The sequence below is a fragment of the Schistocerca americana genome, chromosome 3 (genome assembly GCF_021461395.2).
Source record: "Schistocerca americana isolate TAMUIC-IGC-003095 chromosome 3, iqSchAmer2.1, whole genome shotgun sequence".
NCBI classification, from domain to species: Eukaryota; Metazoa; Arthropoda; class Insecta; order Orthoptera; family Acrididae; genus Schistocerca; species Schistocerca americana.
Genome location: NC_060121.1, coordinates 616,230,007 through 616,242,085, shown reverse-complemented (window position 1 = coordinate 616,242,085; position 12,079 = coordinate 616,230,007). Strand labels below are relative to the sequence as shown.

At 43.9% G+C, this 12,079-nt stretch overlaps 1 protein-coding gene across 3 annotated transcripts in view; it reads left to right on the top strand.

Moving 5' to 3' along the window:
* The window catches only part of LOC124605616 (ATP-dependent translocase ABCB1-like), a 242,334-nt gene that overhangs the window by 201,489 nt on the left and 28,766 nt on the right, over window positions 1-12,079 (top strand). For all 3 annotated transcript variants that reach the window (XM_047137424.1, XM_047137423.1, XM_047137425.1), the window contains one exon: window positions 9,870-10,073. In XM_047137424.1, the coding sequence (XP_046993380.1) occupies window positions 9,870-10,073 (204 nt within the window). The remainder of the gene's footprint in view (window positions 1-9,869; window positions 10,074-12,079) is intronic.

Below are 12,079 nucleotides of genomic sequence, written 5' to 3'. Positions count from 1 at the left end.
ATGGAGAAGAAATAAAAACGTTGAGGTTCGCCGATGACATTGTAATTCTGTCAGAGACAGCAAAGGACTTGGAAGAGCAGTTGAACGAAATGGACAGTGTCTTGAAAGGAGGGTATAAGATGAACATCAACAAAAGCAAAACGAGGATAATGGAATGTAGTCGAATTAAATCGGGTGACGCTGAGGGGATTAGATTAGGAAATGAGACACTTAAAGTATTAAAGGAGTTTTGCTATTTGGGGAGCAAAATAGCTGATGATGGTCGAAGTATAGAGGATATAAAATGTAGACTGGCAATGGCACGGAAAGCATTTCTGAAGAAGAGAAATTTGTTAACATCGAGTATAGATTTTAGTGTCATGAAGTCGTTTCTGAAAGTATTTGTATGGAGTGTAGCCATGTATGGAAGTGAAACATGGACGATAAATAGTTTGGACAAGAAGAGAATAGAAGCTTTTGAAATGTGGTGCTACAGAAGAGTGCTGAAGATTAGATGGGTAGATCACATAACTAATGAGAAAGTATTGAATAAGATTGGGGAGAAGAGAAGTTTGTGGCACAACTTGACTAGAAGAAGGCATCGTTTGGTAGGACATGTTCTGAGGCATCAAGATATCACTAATATAGTATTGTATGGCAGCGTGGGGGGTAAAAATCGTAGAGGGAGACCAAGAGATGAATATACTAAGCAGATTCAGAAGGATGTAGGTTGCGGTAGGTACTGGGAGATGAAGAAGCTTGCACAGGATAGAGTAGCATGGAGAGCTGCATCGAACCAGTCTCATGACTGAAGACCACAACAACAACACGACAGGTCTAACATTGTTGCAAAGTCAAATGAAACTGTATGGTTGCAGAAACCTTTCCAAGTCTCAAACATCTGTGATCTGTATATGCAGACTGAAGTGACGAAGGAAAATTTGTACAAAGGCTGCAATTCAAACCGGGGCTGCCGGCTCTCGAAGCAAATTCGCTAACCACTACGCCACTCTGGTACAATGCTTTGGAGGACTTCACAGATTACCCTAAGGTGCTTCGCTCCTCCCACCAACTTACATTTCACTCTTCAGCATGTACAGTTAGAGAGCCTCTACAGTGCTGTGGAGTTAGGGAGAATACCAGATGGATTGAGGAATGAATGAGTATTTAGACTGATGAGGAAAGGGTACTATGGTAGTCCGTGCAGTCGTACCAAGCCACTTAACCAGAGTGACACAGAGCTTAGCGCATATGCCTAGTGATCAGGAGACCTTGGTTCAAATTCCGGCCACGGTAAAATTTTAATTCGTCGCTTCAGTCTGCATATAATCATTTTGCAAAGCTTTGTGTTAATTGAGGGTAGTAACCGAGGGTATCGGGACTTTTGGGTTGGGCGTATACTAGGAGGCCGACAACATGGGTGGCGCTGCAAACGCGTGTTAGTGGCGCCACAGGCTCTGCTCAACTTGTGTAAAATGCTGAGCAATAAGTGGAGGATATTTCATTAAATTTTCAACAAGAGTTGACAGAAAGCACAGTAGAAACATGCTGGCGTGTGCATAACTTTGTCAGGAAAGGAGATGTGTATAAGTTTGAGGACACAGTTTGCTCTGTCGGACGAGACGAAGAGGTGCCAGTGGAAACGTTACTAAATGCAGCCGAACAGAATTTGTTGATTACTTCTCGGATGAATGGACGTGTACATGGGTTAAATATAATTCAAATTTCGAACCAGGATTACCATGCAGCTGAGATGTCACAACTGGGCATGCACCGAATTTGTTAAGTATTTTAGCTACCACAGTATTTCCTGTATTAGTGATATTTTTTGGAAATAATCACTACTTTTCTTACCTGTTAAGTTTTTCTCTATTGCGGGCATGCCAGTGAAACTTGTTTTGAATTTTCGTATGATAGACTACGACGCATTCTTCTTTGCAATCTCGTTGCTACAATCGTCACGTTTCAATTCCCTTACGGCGGGCCTCATTTCAGTTTCAATGGCAAAATTTTTGTCATGATGTTTGGTCCGTCCAACGCCATTGTCTACTACAGTGCAAACCACTCACTTCCTCTTTGCAGCACCTACTGCTCTAGGAACGTGTGCGGTAGCCGGGCTGCGCTCGGGGTGTTGGGTTGGGTTGTTTGGGGGAAGAGACCAAACAGCGAGGTCATCGGTCTCATCGGATTAGGGAAGGACGGGGAAGGAAGTCGGCAGTGCCCTTTCAAAGGAACCATCCCGACATTTGCCTGAAGAGATTTAGGGAAATCACAGAAAACCTAAATCAGGATGGCCGGACGCGGGATTGAGCAGTCATCCTTCCGAATGCGACCCCCCCGAGGGTTTGAAACAGCGGTGCCGCTGTGGTTCAGTCAGAATGATACCATTACGTTGCTTGCATAGTCATGAGTGGAACTTTTTGTGGTCGCCATTAGTGGCGAAGCAGAACACCGACACGGCCAGCAACGCCATCGTTCAGTGGCCTTGACTGCGTAAGAATTCGCTCATATACCAGCAGCATTCGCCATCGGCAGTGCTGCTGAGAAGCACTGCTAAGTGACTACGTCCGAATAGGTCATTAGTTTTCGGTAGTGTGTGTTTTCTAATGGTGCAACGTACGTTGAAGCGCAGGCTTGCCATAGCCCCAGGTACTTGCGTCTGGCTGCGCGGTCCTTGCGGTGGCACGGTTCCCTGGCTCCTGTGCGACGTAGTCGGTTCGCTCTGCAGCCAGCTGCTACTACTTCTGTCTGACCCGCATTATTTCTAGCACAAGAAGTACACACTCAGTGACTAAATTCGGGAAAGGATAGCGAAATAAATAAATTACTGGAGTAGTAAGAAAAGTCAGTTAAAAGCTGTCGTTCTTTGTGATTTAGTACTGACCCCAATAAATCTGACATGGTACAAGTGAATAACATTAACAGCAGATTAAATAAGTTCTCGTTTTCCTAATATTTTCAGCCTGCCACAACACGGCTCCTGCTGTACTGTTGAGGCAAGTGTAAAGCGGTTTCCTATCGTAAAGGGGTGCAACGTAGCTCTAGCTCTCATGTGCTGAAATGCATACACAATGGAATGACAAAGTCATAGAATACCTCCTAACATCGTGTCGGATGTCCTTTTGCCCGGCATAGTGCGCATCTTGACGTGACATGGACTCAACAAGCCGTTGGAACTCACCTGCTCCATGCTGCCTCTGTAGCCGACTATAAAATTGCGGAAGTGTTGCCGGTGAGGGATTTTATGCACGAACTGACCTTTCGATTATGTCCCATAAACGTTCGATGGGATTCTCGTCTGGCGATCTGGGTGACCAAATCATTCGCTCGAAATGTCCAGAATGTTCTTCAGAGCAATCGCAAACAATTGTGCCCTGGCGCCATGCAATCCTTGAATGGCTGAAAATGGTCTTCAAGTAGCAGAACCTAACCATTTACACCCAATGATCGCTTCATTTGGACCATAGGATCCAGTCCATTTCATGTAAATACAGTCCATGCCATTATGCAGCCACCATCAGCTTGCGCAGTACCTTTTAACAACGTGGATCTGCGTCACATTTGTGCCCTACCATCAGCTCTTACCAACAGAAATCGGGATTCATCTGACCAGGTCAGTTGCGTAGGGTCCAACTTATATGGTCACGAGCCCAGGAGAGGCGCTGCAGGCGATGTCGTGACGTAGCAAAGGCACTCGCGTCTGTCGTCCGCTGCCACAGCCCATTCACGCCACATTTCGCTGCACAGTCCTAACGGATACTCCCGTCGTACGTCCCACACTGATTTCTGCCGTTATTTGACGCAGTGTTGCTTGTCTGTTAGCAACGACAACTCTTTGCGAAAGCCGCTGCTCTCGGTCATTAAGTGAGTGCGTTGTCAGTGGTGAGACGCAATGCCTCAAATTTGGTATTCTTGGCACACTATTGACGCTGTTGATCTCGGAATGCTGAATTCCCCAACGATTTCCGACATGGAGTGTGCCATGCGTCGATATCTAACTACCATTCCGCGTTCGAAGTCTGTTAATTCCTACCGGAAAACATTCTTCAGATTTAAGCTATAGGTTTTGCACTTGATATATAGACAAAATAACTAAGTACGATTGGAAACCTTTTCACAGGAATCACTTGAATACAAATGGCAGCTCCGCCAATACACTGTTCTGTATATGTCCCTACCGCTATCCGAGACTTTTGTCACCTCAGTGTGTATCCCATCAAATCCGGTGGGGGAATTTTACTCACTCTGAATTTTTTGAGTGTGCACAACTGCCCAGTATATCCGTACTAACCGCTTGCCCTGTGTAGAAAACATTAACTAGATGTCTATGTGAAGATAACAGGCAATAACTTTCATGAAAATTGTTATTCAACATGGAGATTGGAATATATTTTTATTTTTTTATTTGTTTAACCAGGTCTGTTCAGGACCATCAGGTCCTCTCTGACATCGGACCAGGGTTTCACACAAGAAGTATCTGTTGCATCATAGTTTCCTTAAGGAACAACAGTTTCAATATGACAACTAGTATTAAAATGATTTGAGTGTGTAAAGTGGCAGTGTGAATAATAATAATAATAATAATAACTATAAACTATTAAAGTTAGTACTGGCATTACCTGTACGATTGCAGCTGCTGCCACTAATAGTGATAATTCTAATAAAAATAAAGGCAATCATCATGACATTAATAACAATAATGCTAGTGGCAAATATAAGAAGAATTTATAGATCTACAAAACAGATGTTTTCTGATATAGCGAGTTCTGGGAAAAGGAAATTTAAGAAGACTGCATTGGTTAAGAATACAGGGAAATGAGGAAGGTTAGATGGGAAACAAGTATGTGCAATGGCAACAAATGCCTGTAGGAATAATTCTAACCTTATTGTTGCTGTAGTAGATATGTCGTTATCTGTCTTCTTAAGATGGAGACATTATTTAGTTCTCTAGTGTTACGTAGGATGTTGTTCCAGAGTCGGGTTCCTGCCACTAAGAAAACTTCGAGAACTTGGCTGAACGTTGGAATGAGACAGATTTAATTTTGCTCTGATGGAAACGGGCGTTTTTGCCGTGTTGTTCTGACAAGATTGTTAAGGTCGAGAAGAGTTCGTCGATAAGACGGTAGAGAAGACATATGGTGTGGATATCTCTGCGCTTGTCTGACTGCATCCAAACTAGTAGTGCATACAATGCACAGATATAAAGAACACAGGCATTCATAAACAGTTCCAGGCGTGTTAACTTTCCTGAGAAAGATGACGACATCTCTGTAATCAATAATTTGGAGGTATAAATGTTGGTTCAAGTTTCTTTTTCCGGTCCGGAGGGAAGGGCTTTCCATATTTCCTTAGGGCATGGAGATATGCTGATGCCTTCTTCCACATTAAAGTTACGTGCAGGGCCCAATTTAAATTTTCTTCTATTACTACTCCTAAACTCTTTGCTGAAGAAGAGAAGTTGGTATTTGGCCCACTTAGGGTTCAAGTTGGTAGAGATTCCCGATATTTCAGACTACTCAGCTCAGAATGATCAACCAGTACCGCTTGGATTGTTTTATGGGTTGCGCTTTAACGCTATATCGTGCCCCCAATTTGATAGTGCACAAGGTCGGTGTTGAGATTCTTGACAGCTATCTTCAGGTTTTTAGGTTTTGAACTTAGATATACAGAAAAATAACTGAGCACGATTGACGCAAATACTAATCTGATAACGAGACTGAGATAGGGTAGGAAATTACGCGGTGCCTGATCAAACAAATGAAAAACTGAAGACCAAAAATAAAGAATAGTTCGAGGGCAACGGCAAACCTCCTCCATGTGGAACTAGCGGGACATAAATGGGCAATACGCGTACTGTTCCCGAAGCTCACTGCCGGACTGTGAGACCGACATTGTCTATGACACGATATTGTACTCGTACTACATTTCAGTGTACTATGTACCGGCCACCCTGTACCACAGCCTACGGGGTTAGTGTACGGACAAGGTACACGATGTGCGAAAGGCAACCAGAAATTTTTCAAAACCCCACAGTGATCCATCAGTGGGCCCGTCTGGCAATGGAACCCCTATTTGATCTCGTGCAGAGCCTTGACTGCACCAAATCATGGCATATGCCGTCGACCTGCAGGTGGTAGTGTCAACAAACTTCCGAACATAACTTCAGGAGAAAGCTAGGGATATACTACAACACACGAACAACTGGTGTACACAAAATAAACTAACGATTGCCTCAAGCAGATCACTTTACATGCTACATAAAGAAAGACTTATTAGAGACCCACCGGCGAAACTTGGAAACACAAACATAGTGAGAAAAAGGTCAACAAGACACTTGAAAATTACGACTGACGAGGGACTCTCTTTCAAGGGCCACTTACGAGGGGGAGTCAAATGAAAACCCAAAGTTATTTTAAACGTTTTTATTGAACAGAAGTGGAATATAAGTGTATCATTTTTCAATATTATCTCCCCGTCGTTCAACACTCTTCCTCCAATGCGTACACGAATTCCTCTGAAAAAAGAAAAAAATCTTTTGTTTCTTGCGCATGTGCTTGTGCACCCCCTGCTCCACCTCTTCATTGGCACGAAAATTCGAGTCGCCTCTTTCAATGGTCCAGACATACGGTAATCACTTGGTTCGAGGTCTGGTGAGTATGGTGACTATGGCAGAGTATCGAAGTGCCAGTCACCGATGGTTAAAAGTGTTGCATGGGCAGTATGACGCCAAGCATTGTCATGTCGTAAACTGACACCTGTAGTCAGAAGTCCACATCGCTTTCGTCTTACTGCAGGCGGAAGCTGATTTTTTAACATATTGAAATTTGAAGCACTGGTGTTGGTATTTCCCCTATCTCGTGTAGTGTTCCAAAACAACGCCTCGTTCATCCCAAAAGGGAGTCAGCAAAACCATCCCTGCTTGTGGCTGCTTCCAGAACTTCTTGGGTTTTGGTGGTGACGTATGGCACCATTCCTTGCTTGCTCTCTTTGTTTCGCATTGATCATAGTGAACCCAGATTTAGTCTCCTATAACAGTTCTTGCGAAGAAGCTATCACCATCTGCTTCAAAGGGCCGCAAAGGTTCTATGCTGACGTCAACTCTTCAGTTCTGGTGCGAGTTGCTGCGGTACCCATCTTGAAGACTCTCTGCGAAACTTAAGCATTTCATTAATGATTTGATGTGCTGAGCCATGCCTTTCAGATTTGCGGCTATTTCATCCACCGTCACAAGGCGATTTTCCACTGCAGTGGCTTCAACTACTGCAGTAGATTCTGGTGTCACGATGTGGTGTGCCTGGCTAGGGTGATGAACTTCTGTCACGGAAGCAAGCTATTTCTTAACTTTCTACTCCACTTATACACTTGCTGCAATGTCAGACATGCGAGACTATACTGGACTTTGATTCGTCGATAAATTTCAGTTGGTTTCGTACCTTCACTGCTCAGAAAACATATGACAGTATGCTGTTCTTACTTGCTCCATGTCGCAAGCGAGGCAGCCATTTCGAACTGGTATTAGAGCCGCGTTTCGCTTGTCTGTGATATGCTGCCATCTGTAGGGAATTCCTTACATCCTTGGTAACAGTACTGCCAACTTACGGAAGAATGGCACGAAATGTATATTTTTAATTATTTCACTTTTAAGGTTTTCATTTGACTAGCTGGCAAGAATAAACACTACCGTTAACATGCGTGAGACTATATGACTGTGTAATATCTGAATCCATAACATGCTTTGCGGCAAGCACATGGGCACATAAACTCCGTCGTGCGACCAACGTAATTGCTGAGGGGTACAGGCAGAGAGGTCTGCTCCTACGATTATCAGGCGCCTTTAGAACATCTCTGGAAGCTCTCTGTGTAGTCTTAGGCGTCTTTCCAATCGACATCACTAATAGGTACCTTGCTGCAACATAATACGTGAAGATGGGCTTCGGGAACAAATAAGTACACTTACAGAGGAAGACATCCTCGATTTGCGCGATCTTAAAAGTTGGCGAGTGAATACGTGGCAAACGGAGTGGGACACATGGGAAACGTGCCGGAGAGTCTTCAGTTCTTTCCAAATGTAAGGGAAAGTTAAAAAGTATTTAGTTTAGCCCGCATCGGCAACCATTTGTGTAGTCCTTCGCACATATGTCTTCCTGTAGCTGTATTACAGTACATTAAGAGAGGTTTGAACGGCGAACCGGAGTTGGCACCCAAGCAAATTGTGCGAATCGATTAATTCCTTTTGCAAAAGATTTTAGTTCGTCTGAAATTAATAGTGATCTAATGGCACCATTTCTGTGTGCACCATTCGGATTTTCCATGCAAAAACAGTCACCCTCAAATAACTACGGACTGGAGCCACACTAATGGTTCAGATTTAGTCCACCGATGTGTATGACCTTGGTTTAATTCAAGTTTTAACCGTTTGAAACATCTTGCTCCGTTTGGAGTTGACGCGCAAAAAGCACGTTTCCAAGGGAGGCTTTTGAAGCGCGCCATATCTATACTTTAAACTTCTACGAATCGATCAAACTTTACACGAAGGTAGATAAATGGATAAAGTCAAAATGAACTTTTGTATCCAACAATTTTATCCATTCTCGCGATACGATGGCTTAAATGCGAGTTAAATATGTTCTTATGTGAACTGAATGAAAGGAAACGGTTTAAAGTGAATCAGACAGCCGTCCGGTGTGGCCGAGCGGTTCTAGGCGCTTCATTCTGGAACCGCGCGACCGCTACGGTCGCAGGTTCGAATCCTGGCTCGGGCATGGATGTGTGTGATGACCTTAGGTAAATTAGGTTTAAGTAGTTCTAAGTTCTAGGGGACTGATGACTTCAGATATTAAGTCTCATAGTGCTCAGAGCCATTTGAACAATTTGAATCAGACAAATAAAAAATGCATTCTTGCGACAAAGTTGGAAACTCTATTTCAAAAACCTAGCTTCGACCGACATTACGTGCAAGAAACACGCTTTTCGTTAGCTTTTTAGGCGCGCCACTTCTATGTTTCAAACTTCTGCGAATCGGTTCAAATTTTGTAAGATTGTAGACAAAAGTTTTGTAAAAGTTTTATCTGTTGTCACGATATAAGCAATATGGTTCGAAAGAGAATTAAAAAACCTATACTAGATCAGTCGTCACCCGACTCAATAAAAATGTACATCGGTTGTCAAGCCACTCTCAGAATTATGGTAGAGTGAAAGTTGGGAATCGGTGTGAAAACTACTCCTATCATAGCACAAAAAAGGCGAGTATGTCATGGGGAGATTTAGGTATGTAAAAGAAGGGAACTAGCTTTTTGACTTCTCTGATAACTTCAAAGAGATTTAACTCGAAACATCTTGACATATTCGCGCTTTTTTACAACTCTCCTTCCCTAGCACAGTGAGCTCTCTTAGCTGCAAGATGTTGGCACACCTGCATCTTGCAATTTATAGGATACAGTCCCTAATCCCGTGCCCAAAATCCAAGGTTTGCCATCCATAGTAAACATAGTAAACAAAACACTTTCATATGGCTGAAGAGCATACATGTAATAGATAAAAAAGTTTTCTGGGGGGAATAGAATTTCTGGGCGGTGGATTAAAAGCACGAATATGTCAAGGTGAACTAAAGTCTAAAGCTACCAGACAAGCCGGAAAGATAGATTCCTTCTTTTACAACCGTAACTCTGATCAGGACCTACTCGCCTCTTTTGTGCTGTGATTGGGGACATTTTTCAGTCCGTTTATCAATCAACCCAGTTTTGAGTCTTCTCCATGTTATGGCATTATTTTCACTTTTTTCCTGAGATCTCTTCATGTTAATTCTACGTTCATTGACGGGTCCGTTATAGTTTCTGATGTGCGAATAAACACCAGCAGTTCCGTGTCTCCTGATCTGTGACGGTTTGCAGGCGACCGGACAGCGCATCGGCTCCGTAGTGCAGGCCCTCGGCACGCTCGTCGTGTCGGTGACGCTGGGCCTCGTCTACGAGTGGAGGCTGGGGCTGGTGGCCATTGCTTTCATGCCCATCATGCTGCTGGCTCAGTACTTCGACGATCGCCTCGTGCGTAACGAGGCCAGCAGCAAGCAGAAGGCTATGGAGAAGGCCACCAAGGTATGTACCGTTAGGGGCACCCACTTTCATATAAAGTACATTGTTGTCTACTGTAGTACATACCTCAATATTCGGATGATTAGCATTGTCAAGTACCGAGGGGCGTTCAATAAGTAATTCAGCACTTTTTTTCTCGGCCAGTGTCGGTTGAAAAAATGCAGAATTTTTTGTGGTACATCGTGAAATTTCCCTCTTCAGCCCCTATAGTTTCATGTTGTTTGTTGTGGTCTTCAGTCCGAAGACTGGTTTGATGCAGCTCTCCATGCTACTCTATCCTGTGCAAGGTTCTTCATCTCCCAGTACCTACTGCAACCTACATCCTCCTGAATCTGTTTAGTGTATTCATCTCTTGGTCTCCCTCTACGATTTTTACCCTCCACGCTGCCCTCCAATACTAAATTGGTGATCCCTTGATGCCTCAGAATATTCCCTACCAACCGATCCCTTCTTCTAGTCAAGTTGTGCCACAAACTCCTCTTTTCCCCAATTCTATTCAATACCTCCTCATTAGTTATGTGATCTACCCATCTAATCTTCAGCATTCTTCTGCAGCACCACATTTCGAAAGCTTCTATTCTCTATTTATCGTCCACGCTTCACTTCCATACATGGCTACACTCCATACAAATACTTTCAGAATAGGCTTCCTGACACTTAAATCTATACTCGATGTCAACAAATTTCTCTTCTTCAGAAACGCTTTCCTTGCCATTGCCAGTCTACATTTTATATCCTCTCTACTTCGATCATCATCAGTTATTTTGCTCCCCAAATAGCAAAACTCCTTTACTACTTTAAGCGTCTCATTTCGTAATCTAATTCCCGCAGCATCACCCAATTTAGTTCGACTACATTCCATTATCCTCGTTTTGCTTTTGTTGATATTCATCTTATATCCACCTTTCAACACACGGTTTCATGAAGTTCCGATAGGTGGCGGCGCCTTACGAAGCCTTCAAAATGGCTTCTTTAACGTAGGCGCGTTCCAAGCAGAGACCTGTCATTGAGCTTCTTTTGGTGGAAAACTAGAGCATTGCAGATATTCATAGACGCTTGCAGAATGTCTACGGAGACCTGGAAGTAAACAAAAGCACGGTGAGTTGTTGGACAAGGCTTCTGTCTTCGCAAGAATGTCTCACAAATCTGTCCGATTTCCCGCGACAGGGCCAGCCGCATACAGCTGTGGTTCCTGCAATGTTGGAATGTGCGAGCATTCTCATTCGACGAATCACAGTCTAATACCTCGCTGCCCAGTGAACGTCTCTGTTGATATTGCTGTCACACTCATCCACGATTTGGGGCACTAAAAGATGTGTGCTCGTCGGGTTCCTCGCTGCCTAACAGAATACTATAAACAGCAACGAAGGACCATCCGTGCGGGACTGGTTGCGCGTTACGAGGATGATCGTTACAATTTTTTGTCTAAAATCGTTACAGCCAAAGAAACGTGGGTTTATCCTTTCGAACCGCAAACTAAAACTACAATCCATGTAGTGGCGTCAGATCACCTTTCCTCCGACGAAAAAGTTCAAAGCCACATCCTCAGCCAGTAAAGTCATGACGATGGTATTTTGGGACTCTGAAGGGGTTATTCTGTTTGACGTCCACCCTCACGGTGCAACGATCAACTTTTAAGGGTGTTGTGCTACCCTCAGGAAACTGAAGAAACGATTTCAGCGTGTTAGCCACAAGAATGCAAATGAACTTCTCTTTATCCATGACAGCGCAAGGCCTCACAGGCATCCGAGAGGAGCTCACAAAAAAATTGTGCTGTTCTTCCTTATCCACCCTACAGCCCGGATCTTGAACCTTCCGACTTCCACCTCTTTGGTCCAATGAAGGATCCACTCCGCGGAAAGCATTACGTGGACGACACCGAGGTTACTGAAGCAGCACGACGTCGACACGTTGAGTAGCACCATGCGCGCTTACAGACCCTGCAAGTAAGGTGGCGTATGGGCGTCCCACTGAACAGGAGATTATATGGAAGAACGCTCCTCTTACAT